General features: G+C 34.8%; 1 protein-coding gene across 1 annotated transcript in view; it reads right to left on the bottom strand.

The window, feature by feature from the left end:
* The window catches only part of ACE2 (angiotensin I converting enzyme 2), a 54,383-nt gene extending 34,130 nt beyond the window's left edge, over window positions 1-20,253 (bottom strand). The window contains 4 exon segments of the mRNA XM_031958965.1: window positions 2,876-3,034; window positions 12,319-12,470; window positions 12,473-12,612; window positions 20,039-20,253. Of these exon segments, the coding sequence (XP_031814825.1) occupies window positions 2,876-3,034; window positions 12,319-12,470; window positions 12,473-12,503 (342 nt within the window). The 5' untranslated portion in view covers window positions 12,504-12,612; window positions 20,039-20,253.
* Between the last annotated feature and the right edge of the window lie 1,397 nt (window positions 20,254-21,650).

Below are 21,650 nucleotides of genomic sequence, written 5' to 3'. Positions count from 1 at the left end.
AGGATCAGATAATATAACATATGCAAAGTGCTTTGCACATCTTCAAAGAGTCATACATAAATTCCAAATATTTTTATTTTGATAATGAGGCATCCTAGTATGGTACATAGAGCATTATGTCTGGAGGATTCAAATTTTGCTTCTATTATTTTTTAGTTGTGTGAGATTGAAGACATTTGGAATCTCAGTTTCCCTGCTGGTAAAATGAAGATAAAAATAAAACTTAATTTACAGAGTTGTTGTAAGGGTCAAATGAGAAAACATAGTAATGTCTACAACACTTTAGTTATCTCAATATACTCAACTCATTATTAGTTGAGCCCATGACAAAGGGAATGACCATAATGGTCCAGGTAATAGGTAGAATGTTTCTGTCATCAAATATACAGATTTGTATAAAAACCGAGGCATTTATAATGAATGTTATTATGCAGTATAGTGTATGTACATATGTATGGAGAATAATATATATTATATATATTATACATATATAATACATATTATATATAGTACATATAATATATATTAGCTGTATTTAAATCTAATCAAAAGATGCTTTATTTTAGAGACTATAGAGATCTATATTCTTATCAAACAAACTAATTTGAGACAGTATCTTCTGTGTAACAAAGAGAAAATACTTCCTGGAGGTGATAACTTGCGATAGAAAGAAAGACTAGAAATGGCTTATTTTTCCTGTTTTTCCTCCAGATTGCCTGCATCATCACCACTAATTCTTCCTGAAAAGATTTAGTACGAACAATAAAACTTTAATTTATTTACAAAATATCCAGTAAAATATCTAATAAAAAAAAATATATCTTTCCTGCTTCTCCAGTGCTACTGCTACAGGTAGTCCAAGGTCTAGACTTAATGGTTTTTTAGAGACGCTTTTCTCCCAAGGTATTATCTCTAACACCCACAAGGAAGTTGGAAAATGCTACTGCTCAATGGTAGAAATACAGACTGCAGTCAGCTCTGTCTGATTAAGAGCACAGGTGTGGATTTAAATGATCTGGGTCCAAGACTCCATTTACTAGCCATGCTACCACCAGCAAATTCTTTAACATCTCTGAGTCTCAGCTTCCACATCTGTCAAATGGGGATGATGCTACTTGTGGCAGAATTACTATAAAGAGCATGTTCTTGTAAACTGTGGAGCCTTGTGTAAATATAGTTTATTAATATAATATGGTAACAGATTCAGAGGTGGATGAAATTATGTAGTTATATCCAGCTCTTCATGACCCCATTCCAAGTTTTCCTGGCAAAGATACTAGAATGGTTTTGCCATTTCCTTCTCTAGCTCATTTTACAAATAAAGAAAGAGACAAACAGGGTTAAGTGCTTTGCCCAGGGTCTTACAGCTAGTGTCTAAGGAGATTTTAATTCAGAAAGAGGAGTCTTCTTGACTCCCATGCTCAGCACTCTGTGCACTATGTTGCCATCTACCTGTCCCAGATTAGTCTCTAGTCTCACTAATCTATTCTGCCCTAGGAGTTGGCCTGGACACAATTTCCCCATAGTCTCAGGTTTACATATTTAGCACCAGAAGGGATATTAGATGGCATCTAGTCCAACTCATTCATTTTACAAATGAGGAAACAAAGCCCAACGAATTTATAGCACTTCTGCATAAAGATACAGAGTATAAATGAATAATAGGATCCAAAATGTAGGTGCTTTGACTCCAAATGCCAAGTTGTTATTTATTCCCACAACATATTTTGACTTCCGTTACTCATTTTTTTTTTAAATCCATAATTTTTTGGTGTCAGCATTTTCTCCAAAGAAGGACATAATCCCTTCATGTCCATGAGTTGCTATAACAAAAACATTTCATTACTTGGTGACTGATTTCTGTTGATGAGTTTTGCTGAAGTCTTCTGAGCTGGTTTCTCAGAGACAAACATAGATCCATCCAGGAAGAATTTGACTCAACTCTCAAGAAGGAGTTGTTTAATTTTTTTGTATCCCCAGTAACTTGGTACATAAATGCTAGGGTAGGTATTTAATATATATTTGGGTCTATGCCATGATGACACATTAAAGTAAGACAATTATTGTAATTATCATTAAAGGTTTGGGAGAAAACCTTTGATAACGTTGAACAATGTGGTAGCAATAGAAAATCGCTTACACACACAGAAGCTAAAGGCAGTTAATATACTTTAGACCTTGGGAGAAACCAAAATTTTTGGAGGAAAGATCATCAATGAATATCAGGTAAATTTGAATTGATAAGCATATTGATTTTTTTTTAATTTTTGTTTTTCACTACTGTTAAGTTTCTAGGAGCTTTTTTGCAGTCCTGTATGCAGCAAAGCTGGAATCAATCAGTTGTCTAGATGATATTTGTGGACTGCCCAGGGGTTTCAGAGGAATGGGACACCCTATTTTTTTTTTTTTTTTTGAGGCAATTGGGGTTAAATGACTTGCCCAGAGTCACATAGCCAGGAAGTGTTAAGTGTCTGAGGCTAGATCTGAACTCAAATCCTCCTGATTTCAGGGCTGGTGCTTTACCAGGACACCCTATTTTATAAGGTCATATTCAACATCTTCACTACTTGCAATGCATATTTCAAAATCATGAAATGCATGAGTGTAGTGGGTCTGAAAGTGGGCGCGAATTGAAAGTGGGCCAAGTCAGGAAGACTTCAAATCCAGCCTTACACATTTAGCTGTGTGACCCTGGACAACTCATTCAGCTCTTTGCATCAGTTTCCTGATTTGCAAAATGAGTTGGAGAAGGAAATGGCAACCTACTCCAGTACCTTTGCCAAGAAAAAGGGTAATAAAGAATCAGACAATACCAAAAAATGACGAAATAACATTTTAGTTCTAATGACCAACACATTAGCTTTTGCCAACTTACCCGCGCATTCTTCTCAGCTGATAACACTGCAGCTCCTTTCTCCTGGAGAGACTTAAGCTGAAGTCTGATAGGATATGCTGAAATTTCATTTAGAGGATATGCTCTGGATAAGTTGGACTGGACAGTATAAAATGCAGACCAATTGGCTGCTGCTTCATTCTATTAAAAAAAAAAAAAAAAAGGTCAGAATCACTGAACTACTTTAGCCAATGTGACCCAGGGATATAGTGATACAAGCAATTGAAAGAATGTTCCTCGAAGAGAATCTCATTTTTCCCAAAATGGCTAAAGTCTCTTTTTTGTTCTGGGTCAGACCTCAAAGCTAGCGTTTAGCTCTGAACTTTTTGGGATCAAATGTCCTCATCTTTACCCTTGGTCACCTATCCATCTTGCTGCTGTTTCACCCTCCAAATCAGACCATTAGAGACTACTAAGAAAATGCTAAGTCAGTTGGAGTCCCTTGGACAACAAGTCCTCATCTTTGGCTCTATTCCTCCTATTCCCTTCTATCTCTCACTCTGAGAATTAGAATCAAATAAAATTTGTCATTGCTTCTAGCAAGAATGTGTCAGTGGACTTGTCCTAATGTTCCATTCCCATTCCTGAGTCTTTCCAAACAAATTTAAAAATACAAATCAAAACAATCCTGAGGTTTCATTCACATTCACTGAATTGGGAATGATTGACAAAATATGGAAAAGTATAAATAACAAGCCTGATGAAAAAAGAGATATGAGACGTCTTTTCCTGTACCTTTGCAGAGGTGGGGAGTCCATGATGTGGAATGCTGAACATAATGTTAGACTTTTTAATGTACTTATCATTTGATTTTGCTGATCCTCTCCCCCCTCCCCCTTTTCTCTTTTCCTTAAAAAAATTATTTTCTCTGCTATAAGGGATGACTAGGAAAGGCAGAGAAGGAATTCAAGGGAAAAATCTAAGTGATATTAAAATGAAAGATACCAATTTTTTTTTAAAAAAACCTATTTTTTAAATTGGAGTTTGTGGATAGTATTCAATGGGGAAAATCGTGGTAAAGTAACAAACTCCTAATATCAATGTTTGAATGAGATCTTTTTCACAGAAGAGAATCAATTGTATTATAGTACTCATAGATCTTCTTTGGGCTTCCTAAATCCTTTTAAGAAAGAAATTCTAAGAGCTCTAACATAGTAGATTCTCTTCTCTAATGAAAGATCTCACTCAGATACAGAATTGGCTTTGGGAAAAACCTTTATAGGTTCCTTTTCCTTTTTTGGAATCTCCAGGAGAATAATGACTGGTGAGTAAGAGCTCTACACTCTTTTAATTACAAGTGGCTATGGTCATAGGATATATAACCAAAAATGTTTGAGTACCACTGCTTTAGAATGGGGTTTCTTAAAACTTTTTCTACTCATAATCCCTTTCCTCCCAAGAAGTTTTTATGTGATCCTGGGTATGTATATGTAGTCTAATTAGTCTCCTCATCAAAATCCTATTGTTTTTGCATTTCATTTTTTTTTTACATTTCATTTCTTCCATTCTATAATGCTGAAATATTTTGATTTGGATTGTAATCTGGAAGAATTTGGTGACAGTCTTCCAAATTCCAATCTAAATCAAAAAATTGCAGCATTAGCTCACAAGAAATATTCCATTAAAATTTTAAAATCTCTTGCACTTATAAAACTACTCCCTTGGGAACTACAATTGACTTGTCTTTATTTTCAGAATAAGTATTTATAAATGGCTCTGCTTCCATCTAGTACGTTTAGCCTCAGACCTCTGCACTTAAGAAATACGTCAGAATCACAACACTCTTTATACTTCCTCTATTTTTTTGACCTGATGATTTTCTGTTCTTTTGTGCTGTTCTGTACAACGTTCTTTTAAATATATTAAACATTCACAACCTATTACTATTCATCCAAAACAAAGTGAAGCCTCACATCATTCTCTAAGAAGACAATTATATCCAGCCAGAACAATTCAGGAGAAGGCAGATTTTTAAAAATTTTTAAATGAACTCTCCAAGTCCACAAGGCTTGTCTACACACACCCTAACCATTGCAGAATATTAAAGACAGACATGATTCCTTTCTTTTAACAGATTAATTAAAAAAAAAAGGGGGGGTGGGAAGAAGCAGTAGCCAAAATCAAAAGAAATTTTGGCAGTTCTGAATGAGGGCGATTCTGGAGATCTGTTATTTTTATCATGTATTTAATGTTCTTGTCCTAGAATGACTGAAACTCAGACGCGTATTAGAGAAAAAAATTCCTGGGCAGCTAGATGGCTGTGGATAAAGTGTCAGAACTGTAGTCAGTTGGATTCTTCTTCCTGAGTTCAAATCTGATCTCATTTACTAGCTGTGTGACCCTGGTCCAGTCACTTAACCCTGTTTGCCTCAATTTCCTTACTTGTAAAATGAGTTAGAAGGAAATGACAAACCATTCCACTATCTTTCCCAAGAAAATCCCAAATAGGGTCACAAAGAGAGGGATTGAACTACAAACCCAACTCTTCCATTTTAAAGTGTTTTTCCTTTTAAGGGGCCCACCTAAGTTATATAGCTCATGAAAAAAGTGGTACTCAAATTCAGTTGCTTTTTCTAGGCCACCAAGTATTAAACTTATGTGACCATGTGCACATTAGAATGTAAACTCACTGAGGGCAGCTCTTAAAGTCATAAAATCATATTACAGACTTTCTTATTCAAGAGCCTCAATTTACAGATAAGGAAACTTGGTATCATATTGTTAGCTTTTTAAATCTTTATAACTGGAACACATTTCCCCAAAGCCTAGCAAAGTGTCACAAAAAAAGCAATTAAAAATGTTTGTTAAATTCAATTAAACTAAAGATAAATGAGAGGGGTTGGGGGAAAGGGAAAGTTGTGTCCTTGACAACTGCCAGAGGAAGTGAATGATAGATATCATTTTCCCCCTTCCAATTGTTGCAGTTTAAGTTGGTTTGAAAATAGCCCAGAAATATATTGTATTTTTTACTGTAATCAATCATTGCAATATAAGCCTATCCACGGCAGTTATTTTGCCCATTTGTCCTACTCTGGAAAGCTGATTATTTCTTTTTTTAAAATCTCTTTGTTCAGAGGAATTGTCCCAAATCTTTTGTTTTTTCATTACTTCTTTAAGATTCTAGAATGGGAACAATTAATTTTCTCCTTTCCTTCTCAACATCCCTGAGCCAACTTGTGGTTTAACTGGTAAAGGCAATATCCTTCCTATCACAATAGATGTAAGAAGAGGTGAGCACAGGCCAACAAGTGGAAATTGTAAAGAGCTGAATGGTATTATGAATTAGAGATTATGGACTCCAGAGCTTAGGTTTGGGGTAATAATAGCAAAGAGCCGCTAGGTAACATCATAATGAATAGAACACTGGATCTGAAGTCAGGTAGATTCATTTTTCATGAGTTCAAATCCGGATACTTACTAGCTGTATGATCCAGTATCTTTGCCAAGAAAATCCCAAACCCAAGAATCAGTTACAACTGAAAGTCTAAGCATGATAGCAAAGTTAGTAAACACAAAAACAACGAAGTAAGTACACAGGGTAGGTAGCTCAGGAATTCTGATTGAATAATGATGTGGGGCCCAGAGACTAAAAAGGTTTCTTTTAAAGTCTCCCCCAAAGTAATAACAGTTATCTACATGGTAGGGGCAGTCTTCCCAAGTTTCTAATGGTAGAGGTCAGAGAATACTAAGGATCTCACAATCCTTAGACCATCCATAAACATTAACTTAAGTGTAGATTCTAGCTGTGAGATCTTTGCCCAAGTGACTTGACATACTATTGGAACAACTAAAACATATCAATGTTGTAGTAATAGAAGCCAGAAGGCAAATTGAAATCACAGATAAATGGAAGGAAAGCAACAGCAACAGATTCCTCCTAGAGAGTTATAGAAAGAAGTTAGCAAATTGGTTTCATCTTATACCCAAAGACAACAAGAAATATAATTGGGTCATCCCAGCTTGCAGCATTCATGATGAGCATAAATAAATCTTAAAAATAATTGCCACTTTGTGCTCCATTCTCTGCTGCAGGAGATAGAAAAGGTAGATTCTCCCACCTAATATATACCTCCTATTTCAGAAGCTTCCCCGCTAAAAAAGGGGCATAAAGGGAGAAACTTATGTTGGAAAATATGGCTCTATATTTTAACATGTTTAACATATATTGGATTACTTGCCATCTAGGAGAGGAAATGGGGGAAAGGAGGGGAAAATTTGGAACACAAGGTTTTGCAAGGGTCAGCGTTGAAAAATTATCCATGCATGTTTTGAAAATAAAAAGCTTTAATAAGAAAAAAAAAATGTGGCTCTAGTTTGAAAAATTGAGGCTAAAAGCTTATAAACTACTCAGCAGACATGTCTATCTCTCAGGAATATTTGCTTCCAGAGAAGTTGGTAGTATCTCAGCAGAAAGGAAATGATTGGTGGTAGGAGTTGTATGAGCACTGTTTGTACATAAAATAAGATCGATTAATTAGAGTAAAGGTTAAAATTGACATTGGATGAGAAGATAGAGATAAGAAGTTATTATAAATAATTTCAAGTCTCCACTTATTCAATGCAACTAAGATGTAAATATTTAAAAAAAGTAGAAAATAGGAAAAGATAAACATATTGAGCTTTATCATCACCATTTTCTGAAAGAAATGAACTGATGTAGTGTTGGCAACTAGGTGGACAGTACAATCTGTGGGAACTTGAAGCGCTGAACATGATTGAACAACAATTAATAGAAGAGCTCAATTTTTTAAATAATCCATTGATTACCCAAAAAAAACACCATTTGATTTGGTAGAGCAAAACATAGCTTTAAATCTTATCCTTTAGCAAAGAGTCTCTTATTTATATATGAATAACATACAAGACCTCTTTAAAAATGCAATCACTGGACCACAACATAGCATTTACACTCTTTCTGTTGTTTTTTGCTTCCATTTTTGTTTTTCTTCCCAGGTTATTTTTACCTTTCTAAATCTGATTTTTCTTGTGCAACAAGAGAACTATATAAATATGTACACATATATTTTATTTAAGATATACTTTAACATGTTTAACATGTATGAGACTGCCTGCCATCTAAGGGACGGGATGGAGGGAAGGAAGGGAAAAGTTGTAACAGAAGTGTTTGCAGGATTAATGTTGAAAAATTACCCATGCATATGTTTTGTCAATAAAAAAACTATAATAAAAATTAAAATAAAAAAAATGCAATCACAGAGATAACTATTTAATGACTGCATGTTATTATCAAAAAGACATATTACCCAAGTGCTAGTATCCAAATTGTACTCTGAAAGGTCCAAATGGAAAAATGTTAACTTCTTCCAGATGCCCTTGTTTTTGAATGATATTACCCTGATTGAATCAAGTTCCTACTTATTACAGAACCTCCCCTAGGAGGGGGTACAAAGATACAAATAATTATTCAAATTATTCAAAAGGCATTGGTCTAGCCATCCATATAGAGAAAACTAAATGAATGAAAAGCTCCTACTATTCGGACAATGGCATGTCATTAAATAGTCAATCCACTGGGTTAACATAACACAATGATAATATGGAACAGGCATTCCAGGCAGACAGTTACATCTAGAACCAAATGAAAGAACAAGAGCAAGCTGGACTGCATCTGGAAAGTGTGAAGTCTTTTTTTTTTTTTTTATAATCCCAAGCTGCTCCATGGTGCAAAATCTATTTTTCATGACAAATATTCTACCAGTGATTGCTACCTGATTGTGGACCTTGAATCACCAGGTGATTCAAGAGATATGGTAACAAGCAATGGGGCAATAGAGAGACCCAAATGCAACAAGTGTCATAAGAGACATCACTGAGGACATGTAAATGCAGAAAGGTAGATGAGAAAAAAATTAATTGATGACCATATGACCATTTTGGTTAAAAAGAAGAAAAAAACAGAAGAGAAACAGAGAGAGAGAGAGAGAGAAGACCCCGTATATGTTGCTTAAGTGGCAACATATTAAGATTGGCTCACTTTTCTATTTGTATACCCCAGTACTTGGTACATAGTGGATACTTTAAAAATATTATTCATTAATAAATAAAAACTCATTGATCTACTGCCTTTTTCAATGATCTTTTTCTTGGATAGTAAACTAACACCTTGGAGCCTGTGATTTTTGTAAAGAGAATTTTATTATCTTCCTCTAACATTGCCAACATAATACCATTTATATTGGTCTTTCCAAATGAGCTCCACTGCGTGCATTTTTAAGATTTAACAAGACACTTTTGAATACTTTAAAAAAAATTTTAATATGTATGAATAATTTTCTAACAGCTGTCCTTTGAGATCATTAAGATGGCTTTACACCAGATAGGGATCATTGTACCTTCTGTCCTCAGAGCACATCACCCAAATGAAAGCTTTTGCTTGGTCATTAGACCTTCTACTCAGTGTTAAAAGTAACACAGCTTCTGAGCAATGATTTCCTCAGGCTAAGAAAGGAGACTTGATCATTAAACAATAGCCTTTACTCACTTGTTTAGTACTATAATAAGGTGGAAAGAATAGTGTATTAAGATCAGAAAACATGATTCAAATCCAGAGTCTTCCTGCAGTCAGGACAAGTTATCTTGGATAAGTTCCTTAATAACCTTTCCAGAGGGTCTCTGGTTAATCTGCAAAATTACTCGGTGATCTTAGCCAAAATCTAGTCTTATTTTTTTTTTTTTTAAAGAGAATTACTGAGCCTTACTAGATTTTTAGTCTCCAGGGTAAATACAGGTTATCGTATACTTGATGCTATGTTAACCTGAATAATACAAAAGATCTCTTTCTTAGGAAGACCTAGATACAAGCCAAATTCTAATATACCCAGGGAAACTCTTTGTGTTTCAAAGAGTATGTCAAAGAATGTCATTGATAAGAAGTCTCCAATCTCAGACACAGGGTACATCATGGGTCACTTCTGCAAGATGCAATTTTATCTACTGTAAGATCTTTATCTGTTTTCATCTTCATGAGAATTTGGAACACCAAATTCTTCTCTTTTTTCACCTTAGGCCCAGAGACTGAAAATTTCTCATTTCTTCATTGTAGATTTTCTTCTTCAAACATGTCATATAAAGGAAAGAGGAATTCTTCAACTTTTTGTTTTTCATGACTTGTTTGCACCTTATTGTATGACTCTACCAGGAAGCACAAATTTGTGGCCATAAGCAGTGTCAAGAAATAATTATTTTTCTTTTCACCCACCCTATTTAGAAAACCACAGTATGTGGATCTAAGTATCTCATAGTAGCATTCATTCTTTCTTGCTAGATAAGGCAATGGAAAGAAGATAGGGTTTTATAGGACATACATAGTGACCTTGAACACATACATAGTGACCTTGAACAAGTCATTTAAATACTTTATTTGCATTTGCAAAACAGGAAGATTATTTGCACTACCATTCACCAAATGAAAGCATTTTGTAAATGTATCATAGGCAGGTACTTCATGATCTCTGAACTTTGTATCTCCATTAATACATAGCACTCTGCTCACAGTAGCACTTAACTGTATTGAATGAATTTATGAGTTAGCATTTTTCCTATAATGAAGTCAATATTTTTATTCTGCTTAGCTAGGTACAAATTCTTCAAAGTGTTTTATATGTCACCACTTGTTGCTTCTGCTGTAATAGACAAGTGTAGATAAAGTGATAAGAGCATAGTAGTTAATGACCCAAAGATTATTTCAGCAAACATTTCTATATTTTATTTTGTAACAAGTATTAAATCCTGACATTAAGATGTAGAGTGCAAATAATCTTCAGGTTTCTTCCTATCTGTTACAGCTAGCCACTGTACAATTTACCACTACCATAATTAATTGAACCAGTCATAAAACAATAAAAATTAATAAAAAAAAATTAGACTATCATTTCATCACTAGAAGCCAATATGCTTTGCATTAAAAATTCAATTCATTTGTTCATCCATTTATTCAATAGCTATTTAAGTACTTATTGTGTATAAAGATATAAAGTTTCATTAAGTTGTGATTCTTGGTCTCACTAAAGTTAAAGGCGCACAGATTATCATGCGATAAACGCATCAGAAATGTACAAAAAAAGATCCTTCTGCATGGAAGATTTGACAAAATTAGATGCTACTGAAGATCTAAAGTTACTGATTCTTCTGGGATTAAGAATCTTTGAATTAGAAGGAAATCTTAGAATGACAGGTAGTCAAATAAAACTTCCTAGTATAGTATAATCAGTCAATACTTATTGTATAACAAACATTATTCGCTGTGTCACATTTTTTAATGTGAGACACAATTTTCCTAAACATCTAAGACTTTGATTTAAAAAAAATTATATCTAGTTATTGCCACAACCTCCTATTCTCAGATAGTATATTACTTTTTAGCTTCCATCATTACCACCCTTGCTAAATCTGGAAGACAGCTAGCATAGGAGTCTTCCTTTGAGATCTTTCACTCAACCTGTTTTGTAGATCCTGAACTGTTTCTTTCTGCCTCTCATATTTGGGGTCTAGGAGGGAATTTGGGGATTGAGATACATACGCTTTCATGTTCTGTAGGGGAAATGAGCAAATTCTGATAGAAAATTAAATATGCCTTTGCTTAATTTACAATGAAATGCTTGCTTACTTATATTTGCCAGGCAGAATATCATGCCTTTCCCAGGACATCTTAAGATCTATGTAAGATAGTTTAAATATAGTTTTGCTTGGAGGCCTCTGGACAGATTGGGTGACCTTTGGAAGTCCCTTAGAGCTCTGTGACAACTAGAGTAAGAATTCCCAAATCTCTACTTATCCAACACATGGTCGAGGTTTAATTACTAGCTAACTCTTTTACTAAGAATAATTTAGGCTTTTCCAAATTTACCATTTACACAAAGTTGAATATATACTTCTGTTAGCTTTGAAGTTTGGATCATTATGAATTTAATAATGGATCATATTTACTTAGAAATACAATGAAATCGTGAGATGAGAATTATAGATGCCAATTTTGCATGAAGCAGGAAAGAATTTACTGGAAACTGGCCAGAGACTGCTCACAGGCTTGCTGATTTAGAGCTAAAGAGATCTTATAGATTAATGAGTCTAAACTTCTTATTTTGTAGATGAGAAAACTAAGGCCCAAAAGAAGATGTGATTTTCCTGAAATCACATAAATATTTAATAGCACAGCCAGAATCTCTGATTCTAGATCTGGAACTCTATCCAATATAACAAGATTAAGGGAATTACATTTAATCATTCTCAGAATCTTGAATAAGGAAAGATAAAGGTGAAAGAGCCTCCCCAACTCCATTCAAAATCTAGTTTAACTGTTAATCTCATTCTCCCCTCCCTCTCCCCCCCCATTTTGGTAGTTGTGATCTAGCTCAATTCCATTCCTAAAAAGCATCAAATACTCATACATAGTCATGAAAACTCACCATTTTTTGGACATTCTCATCAGTAATATTAGTGTTATAATTCCAAGAAGCAAGTGAACTTTGATAAGACACATCTTCCGCAGCTTTAGTAAAATTTTCCAGAAATCCTTTAGCCATATCTTCAGTGGAGAGTTGAGCAGCAGTCAACAGCGAAGGCTGAAAAAGAGCCAGAGAGGGTCTAACATCTTTCCCTGTGAGCCAAGATCCCATCCACTGAGCAAATTTCCTTCAAGCAAACCTCTTCATGGGTTTTTCTCTCCCATCAGCCTTTGAACTTGGGTTGGGCGCTGAGAACTTTAAAAAAAAAAAAAAAAAAAAGGCAGTAAATAATCTGTTGAACTCTTATAGTTTTCATCCAGGAAAAGACATACATGTAAACAGCTTTAAGAATGATTCCAAAAAAAAAAGGAAAGAAATCAGGTAAACAAATGTTAATAATTAACTTGAAAGAACCATAACACTAGTAGCATTTTATAATCTTATCAAAAGCTTTTACTTTTAGTTAATATTTCCCTAGAAAGCTGTCAAAGATATACTCAGAGTTCTATAGTGTGACAAGGTGTTCAAAGAAAGCCAGAATTATGATCTAAAAGGTAGCTGCATCATTGTAATGTTCGCTTGCAAACATATAAAGAGCCAGTGAAAAAACCATTGGGTCTACCCACCAGGTTTTAAAATGGTTATGTCCTGGTTGCACTCACTGCTCCCCAACCAAAATAGCTTCTGAATCAGAATTTTAATTTTAAATTTTTAAAAAATTTTATTATATATTTTATATTACATATTATACATATTGTGTATATATTATATATAATAATTATATGTAAAAAATTAAATTTTTTAATTTTTAAAAGGGAGATCTAAATTTAATTTAGATTTAAATCTAAAAGGTTTAAAAGGGAGAAAATATTGTGAATGGTGGAAATGGTAATTTTTAAATAAACATATAAAAATGCCTTATTTAATTAGTTTTGGGGAAAAACTATTCTATGCCATAGGATATTTCCCCATTATTATATCACTACAGAACAAGCAGCTTTTCCTGATTCACCATCTTCTAATGCTTCCCATTTAGAGTTAACTTGTATCTGATCTGTATGTGTCGTGTACATTGTTGTTCAATCATATCTGACTCCTCAAGATCCCATTTGGGATTTTCTTGGCAAAGATAGTAGAGTGATTTACCATTTACTTCTCCAGCTCATTTTATGAATGGGGAACCTGAAGCAAACAGATTAAGCGACTAGCCCAAGATCACACAGGTGCTAGTAAGAGACCAGATTTGTGCTCAGGTCTTCTTTACTCTGGAGCTCTATTCATATTGCTGCCCACATGATATACATATCTGCTTGTATATATATATATATATATGCTATGACATACCTATACTATATATATGTGTGTGTATGTGTATACACAAATATATACACATATACACATATATTTATAGTCTCCTCCCATTAGACTAATTTCCTTCTGAAGAGTATCAATATGTTCATCTCACAAGTTCTTTCATTTATTCATTAAACATATATTCATTAAATATTTTAAAGGTAAAAGTGTAAAAAAGGTAAAAATCAGTGCAGGCTGATATACTTTATTGGTCTGGTTTTATAATTTTATGAAGTTAGGAACTCTTTTTAAAAAGTAACTGTCTTTCTTGAATTGCATCTGTATCCCAGTGCTTAGCACAGTATCTGACATTTGTAAATGCTTAATTAATGGTTTCTGACTTAACAACAATGCAGATCAGCAACTGTTCTCTGAAATGTATAGATCTGATAATCTGCCTACGGATCTGAGGAATGTCCGTGGTCAGATGTGAGCCCAAAGAGATACTTTAACTTATGTTATGTGGGCTATTATAATGCCTCTATATTTTAACTCACTCAGAATCAATCCAATTTCTTTTTTACTTACATCAAAATAGCCATAAAATATTCCTCATCTTATACTGGTGCAGCATTTCCCTCCTTAAAAAAAGTTTTCTGCATTTATCATTACTAATAATTTCTTTACTAATGATGAATACTATAAAGTTTAGGTAAGATGGGGTTCTATGTCCTCAGGAAACTAAGTCTAGCTATTTAATTGTTACAGGGAAGGGCTTTGAGGGTAGGATTAGGAGTTGGGAGGTAGCAATAAATATGAAAATGAAAGAAAAACATTTTAAATAAAACATTTAAAAATGTTAAAAGTTCAGAAGGGGCACACAAAAAGGACATTTTTTTTTTTTTACTACCTTATTAAACTTAACAAGTACTTTAAAAAATAAAATGTACATGGAAGAAGCTGTATCGTTTGATGCACAATCCTATGTAGTGTAACGAGTAGAGTGCTGAGCCTGGAGTTAGGAAAACGTTTGCTAAAATCTGGCCTCAGATTCTTACTAGATGTGTGAGAAAATTGGGTCATAAAAAGTTAGACTTGACTGAACAGCAAAAACAAATATATAAAAAAAAAAATAAAGATACATTAAAGAACTATTTGGCACTTAAGGTCACAATTGATTGGGAAGAATTCCATTTTCTTTGTTTCTATATATATCTATTTCCTCTAGCTGGGTCATTTGACCATTTTTGAATTCTCACTCTACAATCTTATCACTCCAATCTAGAGTCTATTCAAAACTTACTAAGATTGGTCTCTAATTCTAGGTATTAACATTTCAGACATAATTTAAGGCTGACTCCTCATATATCTTCTTCTTTCTCCCACCTATTAAAAACCCACTTAGAATGAGAAGGACTAAAAATGTTGTCATAAACCAAAGAATCTGAAGAGTTCTACTTATTCTCAAAGTTCTAACAATTTCTCAATGGCAGGCTATCCTTTTCATAAATACAAAATCCATAATAGAATTGAAACAGAAAGTGACCTTAAGGAGGTCTAATCCAATAGTACTTAATTTTAAAGGAAATTGAATCTTCTCAAGTCAAAATGGTTACTAAAGTGATTACATTTTTTAGGATTATAAGATTTTACATATATATACATATATATATATATATATACACACATACACATTCACACAAACATGTATATATATGTAAAGGTATCTATATATACACACACACACACATATATAAACATATACATAGTCTGAAATGAAGCCGAAGTAGGACATTCCATCTCTCTTGCTGTCATACACAAGTTATCTATCATGCCAGAATACTCTGTCCTCACCTCTGCCTCTTGGAATCCTTCAAAAGGTCTTAATTGAATCCCTCCAGGTGTTCAGACATTGTGAATTTATTTGTCTATATCCTGTATTAACTTGTCAAAATATAGTATCTACCCTCAAAGAGCTTATATTCTACTGAGATATTATATGTTGACAGGTTGATTGCCTCACTTTTATATTCCCCTCTACACAACAAAGTGCTGGTATAGTGGTGCTTACTAAATGAGTGTTGACTGAGATTTACTATCTGCTCATAATCTTAAACCCACAAAGACTAACTAGATCATTCTATCCTCAAGCAAAAGATCTTTGCATTGACTGAGTATTAACATGGAAACTCCCTAGGTGCCTCAGCACTAGGAATGGAGTCGTTATTTTCCCGAGTTCTAATCTGCCCTCACAACTCACTTAAACCTGTTTGCCTCAATTTTTATATGTAGATAAAAAGAACTGGAGAAGGAAATAGTGAACTACTCCAACATCTTTGCCAAGAACATCCCAAATGGGATCACAAAGAGCCTAGTGCAATTCAACAACAGTTTTTTTTTTTGTTTGTTTTTTTAATGAAAAATAACTACATAACTTAGTAACAATAGAAAAAAAAAAGGAGGTAAGGTGACTCCTATCTTCCATGAAGATGGCAAGATTAGCTCAGTTATTATGACTGGATACAAAGCAAAATGTGATATCCTTTCCCCAAAAGAAGAAAAAAAAAGCGCAAATATAAGTGAAAATGTAAACAAAACAAAATCATACCTGTCTGCATAAAAATTCCCTTGTGGAAGCCAAGACTACACAAAGAAAGGAAAAAAAAAAAACAGGAAGGAAAATTGATCACAGTAGTGGGAGTCTTCAAAACTACTAATGGGTAGCATACATTACTTTAAGAAAAACAAAAATAAAACTCCTCAACTTCCTCAACTTCCAACTAATGTGAGAGGAACAAAAAAAATGAAGTATATTTCCAATTCAGTTCACTGAAGCATAAAACAAGATTAATATATCAAATTTCAAGGAAGAGATGAAGCAAGATAAAGAATCTTGAGCTTACAGGAAGATGAAAAAATAAAAAAGTTCCTATAGGAGGCAAAAGGGGGAAATTAAAGTAGTTAAAGTTTTTACAGTAAATTTCCAGGAAAAAAAATTAGCTCATAAGGATGCATCAAGGAAAAACTTCCAGTACTGAGGAAATGGTCCTTATTATTCATTATCTATCCAGACTTATGCTGGACAGAAAATATGAATGTGAGTGGAACTCATGGGGGAAAAAATTCTTCTGATACAGGGAAGAAATGTGTTTTAACTGATTGCTTTGGAAACAAAAACCAATCACGAGAAATGATAGGAGTCATAGACCCAGAAATGGAAATCAAGTGGAATCATTCAAGGAGGAAAATTGAAGCTAAAGGAACAGGAAAATGAAGATACACTACAAAAAGGATTATAGATACCCTTGGGTGATAAATTCCCTTTGGGTTCTAAAATATAATATCATAATATTCAGATTACCATAAAATCCTGCAGATGTTTAGAAGTTGCCTTCTCTAAAATGAAGAGTCTCGCTTATGCTAAAGAACAGCAAAATGCCAATTAATTGTAATGCCAAATCACAAAATGTATTTTTCTCCTCAACATATAGGTAGACTAAGAATGCAGATGTCACAGTCACTGTATTAACTGACTTTACTTGTTTCCCACGTTACAAGAGAGAACTCAAAAACTGAGAATTGGGAAATATTAAGAAATGACTATGATGTAAAAATTACATCGAAAAAACTGAGGAAGGACAGAGATAGATATAGATAGTGGTAGGTAGATACATAGGTGGTAGATAGTTCTAGGACCAATGTCATTCTTGTCCATTCTGTTCTCAAAAAATGACCAAGAACTTCAAAAGGATAATGTAAGAAGTAAAATCTTACCAAAAACTCCCCTGACTCACTGATGAAAGCAGGAAAAACTTATTTTACATTCTTGCAAGAATAGATGCCTAGGTTAGTAGACACACTTTTGAAACAAGACAGTATTTTATTTCCTAACCAGAATCGCAAGTCCCTCCCCTGCTTGCCAATTAATTGGATGTTACAAATGTAAATCTCCACACCACCACCCTTACCCAGCCAGTTCCAGTCCCCTGAGGAGCTTACATTCTTAAGGGAGAAAACACCCTGGAGAGCTAGGGGCAAAAAACAAAGGATTCTTTTCCAACCACCATCTCAGATTACAAAAGTCAGTCCCTGCCCCCAAGGAGTTTACATTCTTATGGATGCAAAATTCAAAGGGTTCCAGTTCAAATCTAAAACCACCCCAGATCATTCTTTGATGCCCTAGGGAGTTTCAATTTTTTAATTTAAGTTTCATTTCTTCAATTTAATTTTCATAACTGTAGAAAACAAATGTCCATCCATTTCTCACAGTGATATCTTGATTTTCATGTGAACTGGATTTAAAAATCAAGCCGAGCCATGCAAAGTCATCAGCCTCATCCTTTCCTCTAGTCATCCAACTCCAGTGGCAAGCCAAAAGTCAAAATGACTGGGGATGACTCAAAATATGGCAGATGACCTTGAAGTCTTTCCCCCGTTCAGTTCAGTGAAAGTCATTGCACTTTCAAGGACTAGGGATTGGTAAGAATTAAGACAAAAGATGGCCTAATTTACCACCACAAAACTATCTGCCTGGGAGGGAAAGATTTTCAAAGTTCCTGACCAGAACCGAAAATAATTGCTATCTATTCTCATTGCTGGATAGATGAATGAATGTAAATTATTTCAAAAAGTCATGATAGCTAGAAGCTTAATAGAGTAGAAACAGTCCTGGAGTAGATCTTAGAAGAATTGTTTTCTTCAATGCCTATAACATTAATCTTGAATCTGTTAGTCTTTGGAGCCTTAGTATTCACATTTGTTAAAAAGAAAAGAAAAAAAACAACTATTCTGAACTTCCTGCTCCAAATGACCAAGGAAAAAGCTCTTTGAGCATCTAAGAGAAGTGCTTTTGAAAACTTAGTAGCCATAAAATTCTATGAACATGGGTTACTTCAATATTTAACTATAAACATTTCTATATTTTAATGTGGATAAAAAATATACAGATACTTGTCATTTATCCAGCAGTCAGGATACTGACTCAGACAACTGATTTCAATATGTGAATATTCTTGGCAACTAATACTCAATTCATCAAAAATGAAATTTTTTCCCCCAAAAATTTAGCCAACAAGATGGATCTCCTAGAAAACTGTGCTATTCAAAATGTGCAGATATATTGTATGACCTCTTCCTGAGTTCCATTCTGGCCTCAAACACATTCTATAGCTATGTGACTGAGCTAGTCACTTAATCTTGTTTGCCTCAGTTTCCTTATCTATCAAATGAGCCAAAGATCAGGAAATGGCAAACCACTTCAGTATCTCTGCCAAGAAAACCCCAAATTGGATCATGAAGAATTAGGCTTAACTGAAACAACTGAACAATAACAACAAAATGGAAACATTTACAAAATTATAGTCCCTGGGAGCTCAAGATGTTCAAATAATTCTTCCCTTATCTGCCTCTCTTCTGAAATTCTTCTTATTTTCAAGGATATCCCAAGCCTTCCAGCTCTCTCATTTTGTAAACTCTGTGTCATCTTTGACTTTTTCTCACTCACCCCACAGATGCCAATCAATTGCCTCATCTTGTTTCTCTCTTCACAACTTCTCTGGCATCCTTCCTTCCCTCACTACCACAGAGCTACCTCCTAAATTCAGGAACTTAACACCTCCTATAGGAATAATTGTCATTGCCTCCCCTTTTGGTTTCCCAGCTCAAGCCTTTTCCCATTCCGATCCATCTTCTGCTCCGAAGTCAAAGTGATCTCCCTAAATGGCAAGTGTAACCATGTCACTTCCCTCCTCAATAAACTCTTCTTGTTCAGTCATTTTTAAATCAGTCTGACACTTTGTGGTCTCACTGGGGGTTTCCTTGGCAGAGATCCGGAATAGTTTGCCATTTCCCGTTTCTCTCTTCAACTCAGTTTACAGATAAGGAAACTGAGGCAGAATTAAGTGACTTATCCAAGACCACACAACTAGCAAGTGTTTGAGGGCAGATTTGAACTTGGGAAGATGAGTCTTCTTGACCCAGGCCCAGGCAGTTTATCCACTGTGCTGCTTAACTGCCCCAATAAACTCCAGTGGCACCTTATTCCTTCTAGGATAAAATACAAACACTTTGATTTGGCATTAATATTTATTTACATTGTGGCTCCTTCTTACACATCACTTCTTTCTGTGAACCCTATTATTAGTCTACTTGCCATTTCACAAACAACATTCTATATTTTTGCATTGGCCATTTCCCAGGTATGAAATTCATTCTCTTCAACCTTGTCTCTTCTAATGCCTTTCCTTCGAAATTCAAATTAAAGACTTCCTTCTCTACAAAGCTTTTCTTAATCAACTTAACGCCACATCCCACTCCCATATCCACCAGATATGCCAACTTTCTCCCAAAACTATTTTGCATTCATTGTATATATTATGTATATACTTACATATGTATATGTTGCTTCACCCATTAGAATACAAGCTCTCTGAAGGCAGGTACAGTTTCTATTTCTCCCCCACACTTAACACAGTATCTGGTTGGAGCTTGATCAATGTGTGTTGATTTTTATTAATTGCCCACCGAGGTGAGGTGAGCAGCTCTGCTCAGTTCTGTTCTGCTCAGAAAAAGAGGTTCAGTGTCTGTAACCAGGAGAAAGGTTAGTCAGAAGTATCTGGCAAGAAGAATTACTGTCCTGTGGGACACCGCCTGTGTTGAGGGTCCCGTTGCCAAAAGGGGCTGGACTTGGAAATCAGGCCAGAAAAGACTCTACTTCTTCAGGGCCCCCAAGGTTGCTAGAAAAAAGAATAATTAGCTAAAGACCCAGGAATGGAAGTAAATTATCAGAAAAGAACATTGAAAACAAGATTCCTCAAAGAGGAAGGTAAGTAGGAAAGAGAATATTGAAAATCTTGCCCGAGAACACAGATACCCAAGGCAGGTTCTAGGGAACAGGTGGCTATTATCTTGAGGTTAGTTTTGTGTGTGGGTTTGTATGTGGCTGGGTCCGAAGCAAACTAATTTCAAAGGTTGAAGGTCGAGGATCAGGGCAGACTAAGAATGTAGGGGCCATAATTCTCCTTGGTTGCTTTTTTAATAGACTACCTCCAAGAAAAGGGGCATCACTCTAAAACTTACTGGGTTTCTCACAGAAATTATATGCTTACCCTATTCTTATCTTTGCTATCCCTTTATGTGACATGAAACAGAACATGATTTAGCTCTGAGATGACCTATCTCTATCTCATGGGGAAGGAGGGGAAAGAGAAGGGAAGGGTCAGGGTGTTCACTCTAGTATAGTAATTGGAGACCACTGAGTTCAGTGCTCCCGACAGAGTGACTGTGTTCAAGACTGGGAATGAAACCAGCTGCAGACAGCTGTGTTGCAATGCTGCAATTTCCATAGATAACGAAGGGATGTTGCTATTGGGATCACTGCATTTGAAATATTATCAGAGGCCCCTTCTTATCTGTGGTGCAATCCCTCTCAATATAGTTTATCTGTACCCACAAAAGCTATTCTAAAATGGTTTTTTCTTTCTCTAAATTTAGTCCCCCAAAGCAAACTTCTTAGCTCAGCAAGTGACCAGTTTCCTAACTTCTTCTATTATTATTATTTTCCTTTTTTTAAATGATGAAGAATATATATCCACAAAATTCTATTTAAAAGAGCTGTGAGTTTCTCGGTTTCTTCCCCTTTTTCCCAGGTATGTTATAAATTTGGGCAGCTATATGGTGCAGTGTTTGGAACACTAGTCCTAAAGGCAGGAAGACTTGAGTTCACATCCAGTCTTATACAAATAATGGTGTGACTCTGGGCAAGTCACTTAACCCTTCTTGCCTCAGTTTCCATATCTGTAAAATGAACAAGAGAAAAAAATGGCAAACTACTTCAAACCCCAAATGGGATTACAAAGAGTTGGACATAATTGAGAAATGATGGAACAATAACAAAATTGTTATAAGATTTATTTGGGGATATAATTTAAATTAGATGGCTTCTATGGTCCTTTCTAGTGTTTTTTATTTCCTTTGGTTTTTCAGGGGTAAACCTGTCAAAG

This window comes from Sarcophilus harrisii, chromosome 3 (genome assembly GCF_902635505.1).
Source record: "Sarcophilus harrisii chromosome 3, mSarHar1.11, whole genome shotgun sequence".
NCBI lineage: Eukaryota > Metazoa > Chordata > Mammalia > Dasyuromorphia > Dasyuridae > Sarcophilus > Sarcophilus harrisii.
Note: the sequence above shows the minus strand (reverse complement) of the source record. Positions and strands in the feature narration are given on the sequence as shown.